General features: G+C 43.0%; 1 protein-coding gene across 1 annotated transcript; it reads left to right on the top strand.

Moving 5' to 3' along the window:
* The first annotated feature begins 2,680 nt into the window (after positions 1 to 2,680).
* Positions 2,681 to 4,258, top strand: LOC147893950 (uncharacterized). The gene has a single exon (XM_087386120.1). The coding sequence runs from the start codon at positions 2,826 to 2,828 to the stop codon at positions 3,504 to 3,506; it is 681 nt and encodes a 226-aa protein (XP_087242246.1). The 5' UTR covers positions 2,681 to 2,825; the 3' UTR covers positions 3,507 to 4,258.
* The last annotated feature ends 16,616 nt before the right edge of the window (positions 4,259 to 20,874 follow it).

Here is a 20,874-nt window from a genome sequence, read left to right as displayed (position 1 = left end):
GGGACGATTTCTCAAAGTTTGTTGATCTAGATGGATGCGAGACTTATACTAAAGAGCATACCTTGGAATGGAGCTTGCCAAAGGAGATATGGGGTGACAAAAATCAAGGCAAGGGAGAGGGTAGAGGTGTGGTGATTAGAGAGAGAGGCGATGAGGAATTGGGGGAGGAAGAGGGGGGTACGTCTTGGCCACGTGAGCATGAGAGGGAGGTGTTGGCCACCGTCGGGTTGGGAGGGTAGTGAGAACGGATGCAAAGGAAATGATGTGTAGGCCGAGTTGATGCGAAGGAATGAGAGCAAAGGATGGTGGACATGATGGGAGGGTGGGTAGAGGAGGAGCAAAGGATGGCAGACGTGATGGGAGGGTGGGCAGAGGATGAGGTGACGTAAGAGTGGAAGATGCTAACTTAGAGGAGGGAGATGTCGTAAGGGAGAAACCAACATGGAGGAGGGAACAAAGGTCGACGGAGGTGATGGGAGGAGGCGGCGGTGTAAGGGTGTCACCAACGTGGAGGAGCGAGGGTGAGACTTAGGTTAATCTAATTAACTTCTAGGCCTTTTACTAATTAATTGAATTTTAAAATGACGAGCCATTTATGTCCCCTTAGAGATGTCTTTAAATGTTTAGTAACGTACCTGAGATTCATGCCTAATCTTTAAAAAAATCCTTCATATAAAACATTGATGTTATATGGATGGGAAACAAACATCCATGAGTGGAACATGGGATATGCAAAAATCCTAAGGTTGAGCAAAAGAGGGAGAAGTAGTGGGCATGCAAAAGCATCTATACCTTAAAGATACATAGATGTGTGTGCATATTTCAAGTATAGAGCGAAAGTAAGTCAAATTTCCATACGAATGGGGAAAAGGAAAAGCAAAAAGAAGAAGCGGAGGGGATTATTTGCAATACTCTTAAAGAAGAACAAATGAGACTTGCAATATTGTACAGTGAGTGCCTCAGACCATGTGTTGATTGTAATGATGCATAGTACATTCTTGTATGCACTCCACCTGTGTATGTAGAAAAAGAGTGCGTTTGGATATCGTTGGGAGGTTCACAAGAAAGTTCATCTCCTCTTAGAGATTGTTGGTGAACCATTATCCAAAGGGAGTAGTGGCATGCTAAGGGGGATGGGGGAAAGGTGGGGCTAGGGTTTTAAGAAAAGGACAGGATACATGGGCAAGTGATGGTAAGGATACCACCTTCATGAAAGAAAATATGGAAATATTTTTTGGTACACCTTGGTGGAAAGGGGACTAGGTCTTTATCCAAGGCTCCCTTGCACCATAGTCAAATCCCTCATTTTGGTTGGTTTTGATTTGTGATCCACATGTGAGGGACCACGATATTACTTAGGAGGAGGGACAAGATAATAGGAACGACATTTCAAAATGGGCTTGTTGTTCTAATTCTTTTTTCTTGTGGGTGGGGCCTCTCATTTGATTGAATGGACAATGTAACTTTCATAACGTTGGGAAGGATAGGCATGGACATTACGCCTCGAAAACCCTCCTCACATACCTTGTGAGATATTGTTATTGAGTATTGTTTAGAAGCATTGAATCGACATTTCATGGCTCCTAAGGGAAAGCATTCCTTTGCTGGTTAGCCCCTTGAGAATTGCAATAGAACCAATAAAAAGGTATCCAATTGAGGGCTAGCTTAACCAAGCTGCTGGGAACATAGTAGTGGCCCCCCTGTCCCTTGTTTTGCCTCTCTAAGTGGCATGGTGATCGTCTTGGTCTTTCACCTCAAACCCTTAGAAATCTGCAATATAGAAGTTGGTTGTTTGAGAGGAGTAGCATATTGTTCCCATGGCTAGCAACGATGAGTTCCACCTTTCATTTGCTTTCCCCTTCTTGAGAAATTACCCTTTGCCAAGAGCTACGAGATTATGGTTGGGCAAGCCAAGTACTTGAAGTCATGGGATGAACATATAGCCAAGTGGTAGAAGGGAAGGGAGAGTTGAAACAAGTGCACGTCAAACTTAGGCCCTTTATAGACCCCCATGTGTGCCCACCCCTATGACAAAAGCTTAGGTCGGGGTCTTCGCCCAACATCTCCTGTTGTCCAAATAAGAAACTTATATAGTAATATGATTGGTGGATAAGGTGTGTTTCACACCCCTCCGCCCATCCGCCTACAAAATGGCAGACGGTGTGGTGCCCAATGAATGGGTGTGCCGGTGGATATGCCAATTCACACTTGTTTAACCGCTTGCTGCAAAATGATGACATGGCATCCTAATCACGCCCGAGTGGGAAAATATTTTCAGGCGGCCTCATCACGATGCCCAAGAGCACATTTGGCCCTCCGTTCGCCAACCCAAGGTCGTGTTTCTAAACAAATATATATGCCCCTAAAGAGAAAATAAATAATAAAAGTTATACCTTGAATAAAAACTTTTTAGCCCCAAGTTTGAACTTGGCGCCAAGGCCGAGGGCCGTTGGATGGGGCGCGATCGGGCGGTCAAAAATGGACATTGACTGGAAGCCGCTAGATGGGACACGTGGGTGAATCGGGACCGTTAGGGTTGCGAAAGGAAGTGGGAGGTTAGGGCTGGGGCGAGGGAAAGACGAGGACCGTGCGATGGAGCGGAGAGTACGGGGGACCGTCCGATGGGGGATGGGAAAATTGTCTGGGTACAAGCTTCGGCCGCCATAGCCAAAGGCTTCGTCAAGCTTTCTTCATCGTCTTCACAGACAAAGCTCCTGCTTTGCTTCCGATCGATTTTCAATCAATTCAAGCCTCGCAAGAAGTAGAAAGATCATCACCCTAGCTTTTTGATCTTTCTCTTCTTCGCTCCGCCTTGCTTTTCCGCCATGCCTGACTCTTCCAACGGCTCCAAGAAGACCGGCAAGGTCAAGTGGTTCAATAGCCAGCGCGGCTTCGGCTTCATCACCCCCGACGATGGCGGCGAGGACCTCTTCGTCCACCAGACCTCCATCCACTCCGAGGGCTTCCGATCGCTCGCCGAGGGCGAGGACGTCGAGTTCGTGGTGGAGGAGAGCCCCGATGGCCGCACCAAGGCGCTGGACGTGACGGGGCCGAACGGCAATCCTGTTCAGGGCGCCGGGAGGGGAGGAGGAGGAGGAGGAGGAGGGTACGGGGGGGGAGGATATGGGGGAGGAGGGACGGGAGGGGGGAGGGGAGGGTATGGGGGATATGGGGGGGGGACGCCAAGGGGGAGAGGGAGGGGAGGAAGAGGAGGTGGGGGATATGGGGGGGGAGGCTATGGGGGTGGGGGCTATGGAGGGGGTGGGTATAGTGGAGGGGGTGGATATGGAGGAGGCGGCGGCTATGGGGGAGGTGGAGGCTATGGCGGAGGAGGTGGAGGTGCATGCTATAACTGTGGAGAGCCTGGGCATCTCGCGAGAGATTGCACAGCAAATGTCTCTGGAGGAAGGAAAGGGGGTGGCGGAGGTGGAGGCCGAGGTTCCATGGCTTGCTACAATTGTGGCGAACCAGGTCACCTTGCTCGTGACTGCACCGTAGGCAATTGATCGCTTCCATACATATTTCGGTTCTCGTTTTTGATAGCTTGTGGCAGAATCATGAGACCTCTCCCATCTTTCTCGCTCGGGCTTACTGCAGGTTGTCTTAGCTTTTCGAGCTCCTTATTAGTTCTCTTTTGCTCTTCTGCTGGTAGAAGCAGAGTTACCTCTCCTACTTGTTGCATGATGCACTAGGAAGAAGCAGGCGCTTCATCGGGCTGAATGATCTCGCGGAGATCACAGCTTTTGATGCGTCATATCTTCCTGCGGCGAGCCGGGTCGCAGCCTTTCTTAAGATGTCGATGAGATGCGTAAAGCCCATCAGACGGATCGGGAGGTGCTATTTGGGCGTTTCTTGCCACAACCGTTGATCTCTATGTGACTACAGTATCCCGCTCAGCCAGTGTGGCGTGTGCTGATACGGATTTCTGACAGGCAAAGTGCCAAGGATCTGTTCTCTATTTGTCGCCCTCGCTTCCGGACCTATCACACTGGTTTCTTATCTTTTGGTTTGATTGGAATTTTATTGGAAGCTGTTTCATATCGTCGATGATGGGGATCGAAAACCAATCTAATGTTCTATCACTTTCAAGATGTTGAGAGTTTAAGGATCTATTTCATCCAGTCCTTTGGAAGCTACCTCTCTTTTTTCTCAAATACTGGTCAGGTAGGCAGCATGACATTCTTCGGTGTATCCGCTGGATCTTGGTTGGAGAGTTTCTATCGAATATTCTGAACAAGTTGCGTATGTTTGGCGCTTATGGATGTGATCAAGTAACTGCTTGACCTCTGTTCGTCCCTTGCATTGCCTGAGTTTCTTTCGGGGTAGGGGTTTTTGTGCAGGGTGGTTTAAAATGACCTCCGCTGCTGGCTGGGTAACGGCTAGGTTCTTCATGAAGGGTATAATTGATACAATGGAAACATTTATTTAATTTGTTCAAAGCAGGGAGCCTTTTCTATAAGGAATGCTTTAATGCACAAGACATATTCACAATATTTTGATCTGAAATTGGCCATGCGTTTGACACGTATTGACTTCTCAAGCTTGTGATCTGGCTAGGATGGATATCTATGAAGGCCTTTGTATTGTTTGTCTTGTTCACATTATTCCGGTGTCAATTTGGAACTCTCTGGAGCTTCTGATAATCTAAGTTTTTAAGCTAACGTGCCACCTTATGTCATACTGGATTGTAATCGATTGTGGAATGAAACTTCCTATTACTGTTTGGGTTTCTAATTGCATAGGGGGTATGTGATGATTTTCTGGCTATGGCCAAGACAGGCAACAGCTTGCTAGCGTGCCTATCCCAGAAAGTTTTACTGGATGAGTATGTGCTGTTAAGCTGAACGCTGTTTCATACCAGTTATTGGCTTTATTCTCTGATATATAAGTGGGCTTCTGTGAGGATTCTCTGTTTAGAAGAATTATAGTGAAAGTATCACCAAGATTTAGAATAGCCTCTGCTGCTGGCTGGGTAATGGCTAGGTTTTTCATGAAGAGTATAACTGATATAATAATTTGTTCTAAGCAAGGAGCTTATTGTAGAAGGAATACTTGGATTCACACTACATATTCAGTGTCTTGATATGAAATTGGCCATGCATTGGACATGTATTGACTTTTTAAGCTTGTGATCTGGCTTGAATGCTGTGCCATTGTTTGTCTTGTGCACATAAATCTGTTGTCAATTGTGAAGTCTCCGGTGCTTTATCTAAATATTCTAGCCAACGTGCCACCTTACGTCATAATTCAATTATGAATGGTATTTCAATTGTAAAATGATGCTTCCTGTAACGATGATTTTCTGGCTAGCTTGCCAGCATGCATATCCTAGAAGTTGTTTACTGGACGGGGAAGTATTGTTATTAGAACTCTGTTTACGCCCAGCTATTGGCTTTGTCCTCTGATACTTGTTTTGTCCTCTGATACTTGTTTCATGGTTTGGAACACTTCAGTGACAGTACCTCCTAGGCTGGCGTTCCCTAGGTCTCATTTACAAGGTGATAGCATTGAATGCCAATGCTAAGGAGATATCGAATAAAGACCTGCTGTGTTGATAGATTCACAATCAGTATTCACTGATTCTCCTTGGCACTTCTATTTGGTAGTTGAGGTAGGTAGTTGTATAAATCAATTCATATAAATGCTGCAGGCTCTCCGATATTGAGTTTAAAAAGCCTAACAAGTCTTAAAGGATGTGGTAGCATAAGCAGTGAGCTCTGATTCTATAGCAGGCTAATATAATCTTGAACTGATAGGTAGCTTAATGGGATTTAAAGTTCCCTAATTGGGTGAAGCTGAAGTATCTTTAGCTGGGGTCTAGTATGATCTGTTGGAATGTGAGGGAGGCTCTCTAGGCCTGTAACCTTTGCAGGAAGATTCTTACCCCGTGATAGCATTGAGTGCCAATGCCAAGATATCATTGAGTGCCAATGCTAAGGAGATTGAATAAGACCTGCTGTGTTGATAGTATCAATTCACAATCACTATTCACTGATTCACCTTTGCACTTCTGTTTGGTAGTTGAGGTAGGTAATTGTGTAAATTAATTCATATAAATGCTGCAGGCTCCGTTATTAGAGTTAAAGAGCCTAACAAGTCTTAAAGGATGTGGTAGCATAAGCAGAGATTTGGATGGATTTAAATGCTGCAGGCTCCGTTATTAGAGTTAAAAAGCCTAACAAGTCTTAAAGGATGTGGTAGCATAAGCAGAGATTTGGATGGATTTCCTGTGAGCTCTGATTCTATAGCCAGCATATATATGTCGGGGTTCTTCTAACTTAATCCTTATTCAATTATAACAAGTGAAATGTGATGTTGATTATTAAATTTGAGGGTGATAGAAGGCTAAGAGAAATTTGAACTGATAGGTAACTTAATGGGATTTTTAAAGTTCCCTAATTGGGTGAAGCTGAAGTATCTTTAGCTGGGTTCTAGCATGATCTGTTGGAATGTTTGGGAGGCTCGCTAAGCCTGTAACCTTTGCAGGAACATTCTTGCTTTGAGGACTCGTGAATAAACCACTTCAAAAAATGTCTACCCAAAAACATACCTCGAAACCTTCGGTGAGCAGATCAAGTGTGATTCTCCCAATCTTCTTGAGCTCAATTGATCAGATCCTTTGAACCTTGAAGGACATTCAAATTCTTCAAATCCTTTTTTCATGCTCATCATGTTCTTAAAGGACTTACCTGTGGGCTGTTGACTTAGCCTAGGGATCGTCCCAATGAATGCAATGGAATTGGCATGATCGTGGATGGAGCTTGTGCTTGCAAGCAGCAAACAGCTAAGTGGCTTCTTTTTTCGTTGAGTAGGGGGAACGGTGATTTGGGGTCCATTCTTGATTTTGCTCTCCTTCCTCCCTTTTCATGATGTGCTTGCTCCAATCTCCTCTCCCTTATTCTGCTCCCTCCCTCCTTGTTTATAACAATCTTTTGAGGTTCAAGTTTTCGAAACCTCACAAATGCCTCCCCAACCTAGCATTGAACTTAATCAGTTCTGATCCCCTTGCTCTGATCAAGGTTTGTATTCCCTTACTCCGATTCAGCTTCAAAGTCTTGAGGCGATGAACCTTACAGCAAGAAAGGGCAGGTGAGAAAGGGCAATGCTCTGGGCATACTGTGTCTCTTGTTTCGTCCCCATTGAGCCATTTTAGGGTGCTCACTTCCAGCCCCTACATTTTTGGGGCCCTACATATGTAGGCGTTCCCTTGGGTATGTCAAGCGTGGAAATGCTTTAGTAATAAAGCATTGGCTTTGCCTTTGAAACACAAGGTTACTCTATCACCCTAGTGGGTCTTGCATTTGGATTTGTCACATATGATGCCATGTGTTAAATCTTCTTCCTGCTTTTGTGCCCTTAAGCTAGTACGTTTTCCCATCCTTGTTGCTATTGTGCCCTCAAGCTACTACGTTTTCGCATCCTTGTTGCTAGCTATTTATCAAAATTTATTGTTATTGACTTCTATTATGTGTTCTTTGGTCACTATTTCGTATTGAAGAAGCTATTGCATTGCATTTGGTTTGTTGTGTTGTAGATGTTAGTTGTTAGGTCTACTTCGTTGGAGGAACTAATGTAAATTGAGGCTTGGTAGAGTGGACATTGGTTTTCCCTTGTAATTATTGTGAACTAGAATGCTTGGCCACCTCCTAAGAATATTGTAAGTATCTAATAATAGGCCAATCTAATAATAGGCCAGTTGATCTAATGGCTTAGAATGTGCCACATGGCTTTGCAGGATTTTAGAGTTTTGTAAAATGCTAAGTGCTGGCCAAGAAAAGATGCACAAAACGAAGGAATAATCCAAGATTATATCTAATGTGGTGGTGAGGTTGACTAAAGATGATTGGATTTTTACAAACAGACCAGGAATCTTGACAGTCGCAAATTTCATTTGGAGAGACCATCAAATACTTTGAACTTGTGTAGCCCACGAGACAACAAAACGAAGAATTCCTTGAAATCTTAAACACAATATGAGCGGGGACACAAACCGAGAAGACAGTTACACATCTATTCTATACAAACGCACTAAAAGGCACTAAAAGGGAGGCACAACAATTAAATTTTTTGTATTCTGGAAGGGAAGCCACATTCACTAAACTGGTAGACAAGAAACACACCACATGTAAAGCATTACAAATACTAGATGATCCAAAGTGTGTTGCGGGTCTACAAGCAAACAACTCATTCCATATCCATTCTATACAAACTCACTAAAAGCTAGGCACAATGATGAATTTTTTGATATTCTCAAAGGGAAGCCACATTTATTGAACGTGGTAGACAAGAAACACACACGTAGTAAATTGTTAAAAATACCAGATGATCCAAAGTGCACTGCGGGCCTACACTCACAACTATGCTTCAAAGAAGGAATGATCATCAATCTTCTTGAATGTGACGCTTATGGTTGTGGGTTCAACCTTGTAGGATGATTTGAATTTGGTGGGTTGTGTTGCCACATGATAGATGCGTGGTTGTTGCTTTTGCTTTGGTCCTTGTGCATAATTGAATTGCCACATGTAATTGTGTTGATTCACCTCTCCCACTTTCAAAGTATTATTGCCTTTTTAGACCTTAATAGTCCTTAGGACACATGGCAATACCCTTAGGGGCTATTCAATGGACACATTTGTGCATATGTTTAGGATACATTGAAGCACACGTTCTTCCTACCTAAATTTGGTGGTCAGTTTTCTTTGAGCATAAAACTTAGATTTTGGAATTGAAACTCGTTATTGCCCTAAGTGTAATAAATTTGCATGCCACCTCAACATGACGACCAAAAGGAGCTTTCTCATCGGTTCAATTCAAATCCCTCGCTAAGCCTTGAAGATTAGGAAAAACCCTCTGGGCTCCTCAAGACCCCAAATCTCACCTAATGGAAGATTTTAATGAGCTTTGAGTGTATAGAAAATTGCATAGGAAGCAAAAGATTGTCTTTTAAAACAAAAATCTTCATGACCTGAAATTCCTTAGAATCTTTTACATACAAAACAAATACGATTCACCTCTTTATATACAAAACAAATATGATTTACCTCTGTGTTTGTTTAAAGGGCTTCGAACAAAGGAATGATTTTTGGAGCATATCAAAGAAGACAAGTAGCTTTGCAATTGTATGCGCCATATATGCCTCACTATGATAAAATATGGAGAGAGAATTGGAGATGAGAAGACAGGGCATAGTTAGAGAGCACATCACAAATGACTAGTTGTATACTATATTAATTGGGAAAGAGTCCATAATACAAGACCTTTAGGATTAACGTTAGGGATTTCAACACTTTCTTTCTAGCACTGATGTTGAGATTGTTGCTTATCCACATTACTACACATGGTGTCGAGATCAAATTCAATAGAGTTATTTTGTTAATATAACTTTCTTACAACATAGTGCTAATATCATAGGATGAGCCTTCCAAGTTTGGATACCCACCCTCATGACTTGCTCCTTCGTACATAAATATATTCTATTTGAGCTTCATTTGTGGACCAATCCTATAGTTTACATGAAAGGTATACCCAATATGATGTCATAGCCATCTCGTTGGTTGGGAAAGTCTACTACAAAAAACCACACTTGGTAGGTCACAATGAAGGTCTTAATCTTGATGTCTTTTAGAAATCCTACTGGTTTGGTTGTTGCTCCATCAGCCAACTTGACTACCAGGTTTGTGCTATCCATCTTAGGTTATCCCCACATGGCCCAACACTACTTAGTGACTATGGTTACACCCATTCCTACATCCAAGATTGCCATGGCATTCTTCTCTTGGTAGGATATGGGAAGCATTGCATTGGTGTTATCACTTTCAAAGTACTGGCCCAATTTGTTGACAGGTACCTTGGGAAAGTGTTGGAAGTCATTTGGGGATTGGACCAGGATTAATGGACTTAGGAGCTACTATTTGTCCATTCATCCACTTCAAGACGTATCTACTTAGAGTGGGATCGGCCCATAATAGTGTTGTGATGGCATCTTTACCCTGTGGATAGGAATGAGGCTAATCTTGTGATGTCTCGGGGCCTAGTGATTGCACATGGGACCGGTGTAGTTGCAGATATTGATATTTGGCATAAACGCATTGGTCATGTTAATGTACGATGACTTACATCAATGCAGGCCCAAAATATTGTTGCAGGATTGCCTAAATTCAAGGTTGCAGAAATACATAAGGTATGTGAAGCCTGTCAATTTGGAAAACAGGCAAGGAAACCATTTCCTAGGCATGTTTAAGAGAGTAAGAAGCCATTGGAATTAATCCACTCTGATGTGTGGACTACTAAAGCTGCATCTATTGGAGGATGTTATTATTTTGTCACTTTTATTGATGACTACAGCAGAAAAGTTTGGGTGTATTTTAAGAAAAAGAAAAGTGTAGTGTTTGGGCACTTCAAAGCTTTTAAAGCTATGGTTGAAAAAGAAACAGGCTTGCAAATAAAATGCCTAAGGTCAGATGGAGGGGGAGAGTACCTCTTAAATGAGTTTGCAAGGTTCCTGCAGGAGCATGGCGTAAAGCAGCAATATTCATGTAGTCATACCCCACAGCAAAATGGACTTGCAGAAAGGAAAAACAGGCATATTGGAGAGGTATCTCGGGCCATACTAAATGAAAAAGACCTTCTAGATTATTATTGGGCTGAAGCAGTTGCTACAGCAGTTTACATAATGAACAGGACTCCCATTGTAGCAATACATGGCATGACGCCAGAGGAGATGTATACTGGTAGGAAACCAGATATTTCTCATTTGAAAATTTTTGGTTGCATTGCCTATGTTCATGTGCCAGATGCGTTGAGGTCCAAGTTGGATCCAAAAGCTGAGAAGTGCATCTTTATTGGTTATTCTCTACAGCAGAAAGGGTATAGATGCTATAACCCTTCTACTCGTAAGTTTACAGTGAGCAGAGATGTTGTTTTTGATGAGATGAGTAGCTGGTATAAACCAGTAAATGTGATTGATGATGTAGATGCACAAAATGGTAATGCTGCACAGAATTCACAGCAGCAATCACAAAATATTAGTGGACTTGCAGTGTCCTCTAGCAGTGGTTCACATACTTCGCCATGGACAGGCAGATTGAGATCAGGAGAATCTCCACAAAGCAATGCAGATAGTGGTATGCCGGTATCACGAAAAGGAAAAGAGAAGGTAGATCAGCCCATGTTTGATGTGAATGCAGGTCACTCTTATGTGGATGGTGAATCTAGTGGCTCAGAACAGAGCATTGATGATGAGTTGGGTATTCCTTCTATTGTTACACCTGGAGTAAGGAAGACCAGGGATGTTTTGAGAGCACCTGGAAGTGAGCCTATTTTGCGTAGGTCTACCAGAGCTAGATATCCTGTGGATAGGCTGAAATATGATGGATTTACAGCCATTCACTATGCATATATGGTCAAAGTGATACAGGAACCAGAACCCACTTCTTTTGAGCTTAGATCAAGGTCTAGATCCAAGGAAAACCATCAAAGGATAAAGGGATTAAGTCTAAACCCTTGAAAAAGGGAAGGATCTAATGGATGAAATCAAAATCGAAGGCGGGTCATTTTCAGCAATCCATCAAGAAATAGATCCAAGGGTAGAGATGCAAGCAAAAAGGTGCTAGAATCTGGGCCCTTGATTTCATCAAGATCTAGTGGAGGAGATGGATGCAAAAGGCACTGAAATACGGGCTGTCCAATATGCGCTTCAATCTTAGCCCTTGATCTCATCTCCATCATCTCCACCCTCCAAAATGCACCTCTCCATCAATTGCTTTTATCTCCACCCTCCCAAATGCGCTTAGATCTCAGCCCTTGATTTGATCTCTTTATATCCACCTTTGATTTGCCCAAGATCCAATGGTCCATCGCATATTGTGACTTTTCCCTCTTTATTAGAACCCCCTTTTGTCAACTCTTTCTAGTCTGGAGCCCACTAAAGGCTCCTCCAACCATTTTGAGCATCTTACGCCTTTGATCCATCCACCATCCACCTCCATCCAAAGGCCAAGGTTGATCAATAAAGGTAACCATGTGAATCTAGTAAATGCAAGGGGACCCTTAGCCCATGGGTTACCATAGTGGGTTCACTTGGTCTTAACTTAATCCATTTCTTAATACATTCTCTTTTGAGGCCTCGATTCTGGACCCCTAATGGTGGCCTCAAATGCTTCAAAACACAAATAGGCCAAAGGGCATGCTATCAGGTTTGGACTGTGTATTATGAAATGCAATGAACTTTGGCATGCTTATGAGCCATATAGCAACCAAGTGCATGGAAAAAGAAACAATTTAAAATTGTAAATATTTTTGGATTTATTAAAAGATCTTTGCACATGCACAAATTGCACATTTTTAACTTCTTCCATTTTAGGGTGTATCTAAATACCAATATCAACAACTATCAATGTTTTAAGACCACCATACAGTAGTCCCACTGGTTTGGATTCCAAATTTTCAATCCATTTGGTTTTCAACAAATGAAAAAAAAATTATGGAGCTTGACCTCAAATGGGTGTGCATCACTTTAGCAAAACATTGGAGGCCCATTAATACATGCCTAATGTTCTCATTTGGGTGTGTCCTTAGGTTGAGGAGAATCTCATATAGTGTACTTTTGAATGATTACTTGGTTGCATGTATGTACATAACAAAATTTTGATGTGTTTGAATAAATTGCTATATCCTAGAGTCTTTAGGATGCATGCTTCACATGCAACATTTATTTCAATGTCTATGTAGATCATTGTTCATTTGCATCGTAAAACATGGTTATTTCTTTTTTTTAAATCGTGCATCATGCATAAGTGTTAAAAAATATTCATCAGTATACTCCTACATATGGGCTCAGGGGGTGCGCTGAGGGCGCACTACTATGAAATCCTAGGTATCACATGCATTCAAGGGGTATTTAAAAAACTCCTCAACTAAACAATTTCCCCAATAAAATGACTTCTCTTTTCTTATGAACTAATGGATTATTTTGCAAAGTTGAATTAAAAAACCCCTTCTGTAATTGTAATCCTATAAAAATTTCCCCAAAATTGAGCTTGAAAATACCCATCATTTTTTTTCAAGAAAAATACCTCATTAAGCATGAATGAAAACCATGAGAGCAAGCTCAAATGTGGGAATACATCATGCTATGCATGAGGGGGGAAAAAAATCCTCAAAAAGAGCTAATAAAAAACCAAGGCGGAGGCTAAAAATGCAATGTCAACCCTGAGGGAGACTCAGAGAAGAAAGGAGATCCTCTCCAAATTTTGAACAAACTAACTCTCCTGACAATGGTTGCTCTGGAGGATCCCTGCATGCTCGCCCAGATGGCCATTAGAGTGTGTACCGTGCTGGTATAAATACTCACCATAGTATGAGATGGGTGAACCTGGGTACTCTCCATTGCCTTTGTACACCTGGCTCTCCAAATATGCCAAGCTGCAATGCTAGCTAGAATCTCCCATGATGTGTCTACTAAGGCATGAGTAGCTCTGAAAGGAGTGAAGGGAACATCTTGGAGGAAACAAGACTCCACTGAGTGTGGCCGTACAATGAGAGCTAGATCTAGATCATGTCCCTCAAGAAGACCTGAGGGCCAGTAAGAGATAACCATGCTACTAAACTCCAGGTCACATAGAAAGGTGTTGTATGAAAGATGCTGTTATAAATCCTAGCAACACCTTTCCAAATCGTCCTCACCTATCTGCACTCCCAAAGGCAATGATGTACTAACTCAACTGCATTGTGGCAATGAGGACAAGTAGGGTCTGCCCCGAACCTGGATCTCCATAGGTTCATTGCAATCCCTCCATGAATAGAAAGCCAAAAGAAAAGAGTGATCTTTCTATTCCTGAGGGATTTCCAGAGCCTATGCCAAAAGTTTTTGTGCACAACTACAGAAATTTGAAAACTATCCTAATGAGGGGATCTGGAGGGCCTCCAACCTCTACTACTGAGCTCAAATCTCTGGGCATTTATGACTATATAACGAAAGAAGGGGATGCTCTTGGTCCCCATCATCAAACCATTCCCACTCCCCTAGATCCCATTGCACGAACCTAATAGGGGAACCATCATATAACTAGAGTCTCCAAGACCCCAGCACAAGGAGAAGAGGATCAGGGTCAAGATACCACTGTGAGTCCATGCCCAACTCCATGAAACCTGCAGTCCTGATAAGATGAAAGGCAACCTCCAAAAGAATTAGGCCATTAAATCAAAACTCTATAAATTGAGATACAAAAAGATAAACCAACATGAAAAGTAGAAAGGACATAACTGGTAGTGTCAAATCTATCAAATTGCCTTCATTAATAGTGTTAAAAGCTCCAGCCTCCTAGCAACAAATTCCTCCATACAGGTTTTATGATAAAGCCTCAAGAAACTGTCATCTTAAGATTCTGCACCCGACAAGATTCTTGCAAACATACAATTGGTGAATTGCATTAGAAAAATGCACAAGGAGGGTGACTCGCACCTGGCTATAGATCAACTCGTGATTAGCTTGTTGAAGGATTGTTAGATTAGCGATTGCCTAAAGAAGCATGAGTACGCACACATAGGGTGAAATTTGAAATACAAAAAGAGAGGAAAAGCAAGGAAGGTGGACAATGGCTCAGGTAAAATCAAAGTGATGCTTAGACTGGTGTTGCTACAATCCTAATTGGTTGAAATCCTATAGAATTTTGATTGCCGTATTGGATCACTGGATCATTATGAGAATTTTTTTGACAAAGCATGCTACTCAAATCCTTGTAGTCAGATAGAGAAAAGCAAGGATTAATTTAGAAGGTTGTTTTAGAAGCAATTCTTGATGCCTAAACATGGGTCCATGAGCAAGAATAAAAACAAGTACTAGAGAATAAAAAAGATCATCCCTCAGGCAGAGCGAGCTGTATTCATGCAAGAGGTCAATTACTCATTAGTAGAATGTCTATCGGCTCCATGGTATTACACTAAAAGAAAAAATTCAATGGTGTTTGATATGGGAAGTAGTTGCAAGGAATGGTAGTCAAGTCAATTTATTCCTATTGTGTTGAGATTTTTCCCATAAGTAAAATGCCCGCATGGCTTGCATGTGTGAAGATAGTGGGAGAGAGGGAAGGAGTCTCACTTGTGGCTTTCTCACATACACAATGGGGGAATACACACAAAGGTGGAGGCTGAAAATAGTTTTCCTCTTCTTAGTTGTGAAAGCCAAAAGAACTCTAGTACAAAGAAATAGAAGAACCCTATATGTGGGTCTCAAACCAAACTCAACTAACTAATGTGGCATACTAACTGAGCCACAAACTAGAGTAGATAAGGATAGCTGTCATCCAGCTATTATTCGTGGGTGGTGTACCAACCGCATCTGCAGCTAACAAGTCGGTGACATAAATGCGCAACGGTCACCCTGGCATGTCGCGAGTGGAGCTCGATATCTCAACACTCCCCCTCGAGCTCAATCCCAATCCTTGCACACCAAGCAGGTCTCTGAACTTGCGCAGCTTCTCTGCGCCCAATGCCTTCGTGAATATGTCAGCTACCGGATCCTCTGTGCTGCATTTGTGCATGTACATCAATCATCACATTTACTGGTTTATACTAGCTGCTCATCTCATCAAAAACAACATCTTTGCTCACTATAAACTTACGAGAAGAAGGGTTATAGCATCTATACCCTTTCTGCGGCAGAGAATAACCAATAAAGACGCACTTCTCAGCTTTTGGATCCAACTTGGACCTCAACTTGTCTGGCACATGAACATAGGCAATGCAACCAAAAATTTTCAAATGAGAAATGTTTGCTTTCCTACCAGTATACATCTCCTCTGGCGTCATGCCATGTATTGCTGCAGTGGGAGTCCTGTTCATTATGTAAACTGCTGTAGCAACTGCTTCAGCCCAATAATAATATGGTAGATCTTTTTCATTTAGCATAGCCCGCGATACCTCTCCAATATGCCTGTTTTTCCTTTTTGCAAGTCCATTTTGCTGTGGGGTATGACTGCATGAATATTGCTGCTTTATGCGATGCTCCTGTAGGAACCTTGCAAACTCATTTGAGAGGTACTCTCCCCCTCCATCTGACCTTAGGCATTTTATTTGCAGGCCTGTTTCTTTTTCAACCATAGCTTTAAAAGCTTTGAAGTGCCCAAACACTTCACTTTTCTTTTTCATAAAATACACCCAAAGTTTTCTGCTGAAGTCATCAATAAAAGTGACAAAATAGTGACAGCCTCCAATAGATGTAGCTTTAGTAGTCCACACATCAAGGTGGATTAATTCCAATGGATTTTTACTCTCTTGAACATGCCTAGGAAATGGTTTCCTTGCCTGTTTTCCAAATTGACAGGCTTCACAAACCTTATGCATTTCTGCAACCTTGAATTTAGGCAATCCTGCAACAATATTTTGGGCTTGCATTGATTTAAGTCGCTGTATATTAACATGACCAATGCGTTTATGCCAGATATCAATATCTGCAACTACACCGGTCCCATGTGCAAACATTGCTGCACTCAATTCAGGCATGTCCGCATCCAACGTAAACAACCTGCCTTTCTTCTTTCCTTTTGCTATCAAGCGACCATTATTTTTCATATCCTCAACAAAGCATCCATGAGGATTAAATCTGACCTGCAAGCCCTGCTCAATCATTTGACCAACAGAAACCAGGTTCTTGGTGATGTTTGGGACATGAAATACATCAACAGGTATTTCTTTTTCCCATCCTGCATAGACAAAGGAATTTTACCAATCTGCACAATAGGATGTCCAGTATCATCACCAGTCTCCACAAATCCTGGTTTTTCCATTTTCCTTGCATCCTGCATCCACTCTGCATGACCTGTCATGTGGTTTGACACACCTGAGTCAACATACCACACATCATTTCATTCTTCTGCACTTGTCACAGAATTGGTCATGTGCTGCACCATAAATAGATGCTCATTTCTGTCATCACTCTGTCTACTGGAAGATGCATCATTGCCTTGCTGCAATTTTCCATTCATAATGTCATTCTGGTTTTTGTAGCGGTCCTTAGCCATATGACCCATTTTACCATAGTAGTAGCATTCAACATTGTTGTTTACATTTTGGACTCTCTGCCATCCACCACGGCCTCTTTGGCTCCCCCTGTCTCTAGAGTTACCACGTCCTCCTCCATAGGACTCGTTTTCTTGAGTTTGCTGCATATTCTGATTTCTACCACGGCCTGCAGATTGGCCTCCTCTACCTCTACCTCTATCTCTTCCAGCATTTGAGTAGAAGACAGTTTCTTTTGAAGTTCCTCTTGAAGAAGATGCACCCCCATTTCTCTGCTCTTCAGAAATTAGAAGAGCAAACAACTCTTCAAAATCAGGAAATTTTTCATGGACAGCAATGGATGTCCGGAACTGTGCATAATCCTTTCCTAGACCATTCAAGGTCACAGAAACTACATCATCATCTTCCACTGGCGACCCAATGGAAGCAAGTGCATCTGCAATTTTCTTCACCTTCATGTGATAATCATTTATGCTCAAATTTTCTCTCTCCACATTGTGCAACTCCTGTTTGAGCTACATTTTCCTGGCTTGCGTATTTGTGCTGTACATTTATGCCAAAGTATCCCATGCCTCCTTTGGCGTACTTGCATCCTGAATATGCACAATCATAGAGTCCGAAATACTGATAGACAGCCAGTACATAACTTTTCTAGCTCTCTTATGCCATCCTTCAAATGCCTACATTTCCTGTTGATTGGGAACATTAGGAAGAACAGGTTCTTCTTCATTTCCTGTAATGAACTCACAATAGCCTTTTCCCATAAGGAAATTCATCATTCTAAACTTCCATGCCTGGAAGTTGTTCTTGTCAAGCTTTTCAGTGACAATCTGTGAAAGAGAATCAGATGCCATTACAGAACACTGCAAAATATTCTGTCACTGCGAAAAACACATCTTTTGCCTCACACGGGCAGATCTGCAAAACTGACGAAAGTGGTATTTGACCACACAGTCACTTCCTAGTGACGATTTTGCATCAACAGGCAACAAGCATGATTCTGCAACTCCCAATATCTGTGCACACAGGCATACGATGCAATTTTTGCGGCAACTTTTCACCGAGTAGCCGAGCAGTGGTCGCACAGCAAAAACAGGGCCTTTTTCTGAGTGCCTGCGAAGAACTTTTGCCTTCAAAACGGGCCCTGAAATGGCCTCGAATCAGAAAAATACTGCGCTCTCGCCACACTGCGAAGGGCGTCTCAATCTGAGACAGTGCACTCTTGCACTTCTGGCTGTGCTACCTGCAGAGATTTGCTCCCAAACTTGAAATAGGAAAGCAACACTGGTCCTCTTACCAGGACACACAACAAGACAAAGCACCCATAGACGCGTGCATAGACGCGTTTCATGAACTAAAAAAAAAACTTACGGGCGCGTCTATTTGCGCGTCTGGAGACCCGCGTCTAATTGCGCGTCTATATATCAAACTTACGTGCGTATAGACGTGCACAAAGACGCATAAATAGACGCGCTTATAAATGCTTTTATAGACGCACATATAAACGCAAATCGAACAGACAGACGCGAATATAAACGCGCTTTTAAATGCACTGATAGACGTGCCTTTTTTTTATAAATTTTACAGAATACTGTGTATGTTGTGTATGCTATATAGTTACAAGAATCCCATATCCACATTCTGTAATTCAATTCTTACAGCCAACCGCATTTTAATTACAATTCCAAATAAAATATTACAACTCCAAAACGCAATAAAATTGAAAGCTCAAAAAGTGCTTGTATATACATATAGCACGAAGCTAAGCCACGTCATGTGGCTTCAAGTACAAAAAATAAGGAAGCTAAGCCATGTCATGTGGCTTCAAGTACAAAAAATAAGAGGAGTCTATATACAAGAGGCACGAAGCCAAGCCAGTGGCTTTAAGTACAAAAAAGAATAGTAGCACTACTTCTACGACTAATCCTCGCTGCCTTCCATGCTCCCTTCTGCGCTCCCTTCTGTGCTCCCTTCTGCACCTCCTTCCTCGTCTTCCTCGTCGTCTTGTGCATGGGCCTGTAAACAAGGGACAACATATATCAATGTATGAAAAATCAAATCTTTACTTATAATTTTGGCATTATTTAATTACTTTCAAATACCTGGGGGGCCTGTCCAGTAGCTCGAGTATACTGCTCCTCAGTAATCAACCCATCATCATAGAAGTGCCTCCATGTATCTCCTCTGCGATGGTGGCGGTGGTAGGCTGTCTCCACTGGAGTAGGGTATCTGCCCACGATCTCAAGCTGCATGACCGCGATACACTTTGTGGAGGGATTAGTACAAAGAAACAACCAACCTCCTAATAAACTACATAAGCAATATAATTTGAGATCGATACTTACAAATTGGGCCTCCCATGATTCAACACCCCCTGCTCCAAAATGCGCGCTTCCATATTCCTCCATCTAGATCCTCCGTGCCTCCACGTGCTGCAGACTGGGCTCCTCCCTCGCTGACTTCATTGCCTTCTTCCACTCACGCTTCTGAGCGGTGTGGGACAGGCCCCTTGGAGGTTGACCTGCCTCAATCCTGGAAAGCTCCGCTAGTGCCTGCCTCTTAAGGGAAGATCTTTTATTGCTAAGTATCGTAACAATCTTTGACTTCCCCCATTTATCTGTGAACTGGCGATTGGGGGGGTTAGGATACCTAGAGCGAACAGTAGCGAGGGTCTCATCAGCCAACCTCTTTGGGTGGTCTTTATAGTGGATAAAGCAATCTCTGTAATTGTTAGCAATTACAGAGCGCATGAAGGCCATGATGTCCTTCCCCCGCGCATCCATCAAGATGCCTCCTGTCTGAGTGATGTCATAATAAATCGTACCATCACCCAGAGGCACGTCTAAATCATCTGAATCATCCTCCTCCTCACCGCCACATGGCCCAAAGCACTGTGCCATGCATCCGCCACCGCTCTCCCTGCTACTACGCCTGCTACCCTGTCGTGTCGCGCTCATACGCTGGCCACTCGTAGCTGGGGACTGCACGGGACTACGCTGACCACTCGTAGCTGGAGAACCGAGTCTCGACGGCTGGGGAGTACGTCGATGGCTCGCCGAGATAGAAGGACCTCCTGACGGCATGGGGAAGGGGCATAAGATGGGATGGCAGAAGGGACATAAGACGGCATGGAGGAAGGGGCATAAGACGGTACGGGGGAAGGGGCATAAGACGGTACGGGGGAAGGGGCATAAGACGGCTGTGCGGACTCCGCTGGGGTGATCTCAGGCGGTGTGGGGTGGCTCGGAGTCTGTAGTGCTGGCTCCTGGGAAGTGTTAAGGGTACTCGTCATATACCCGTATAACTCCACAGGACTAGGAGGGTGCCCTAAAAGATTATATAAGTCCTTTCAAATCGATTCCCGCGGATCAGGTGAGCTAGAAGCACTTCCTCCCCACATGTTGAACTGGAAAAAAGGAAACAAATCTATTACTTTGGGAGCTGAGAAGAAAGGGGAAGAAAAAAGAGGCTCTGTCAGAGCGCGTCTATAGACCCATCTGATTTGCGTGTCTATAGACGCGTCTAACACAGCGTCTAACAATTCGTTTAAAACCGCGTCTACCAGTCCGTCTACCAGTCCATCTAAAAGTGCGTTTAAAAGCGCGTTTAACACTGCGTTTAAAATTCCGTTTAATAGGGCATCTGTGTGAGCGTCTACAAACGCGTTCGCGTGTGTCTGCAAACAAGCCAGACGCACAGATAGACGCGCCCTGAGACGTGCCTATAGACGCGTTCCGACAGGCGAGAATACTAAAAAGTTGAAAAGGACGTTGCGCCTGACAAAACAACGTGTCGCTCATACCTAGATCCTGCGTTTCGTGGATGCGAGAAAGTACAAAACTAGAAAGAGCAAGCAAG

This window comes from Dipteris shenzhenensis, chromosome 15 (genome assembly GCF_047967505.1).
Source record: "Dipteris shenzhenensis isolate YYH24624 ecotype China chromosome 15, Dip_SZ_1.0, whole genome shotgun sequence".
In the NCBI taxonomy this organism is placed as follows: domain Eukaryota; kingdom Viridiplantae; phylum Streptophyta; class Polypodiopsida; order Gleicheniales; family Dipteridaceae; genus Dipteris; species Dipteris shenzhenensis.
Note: the sequence above shows the minus strand (reverse complement) of the source record. Positions and strands in the feature narration are given on the sequence as shown.

Coding starts and splice junctions, on each gene's coding strand:
- LOC147893950 (XM_087386120.1), top strand. CDS start 2,826: ATGCCTGACTCTTCCAACGGCTCCAAGAAGACCGGCAAGGTCAAGTGG.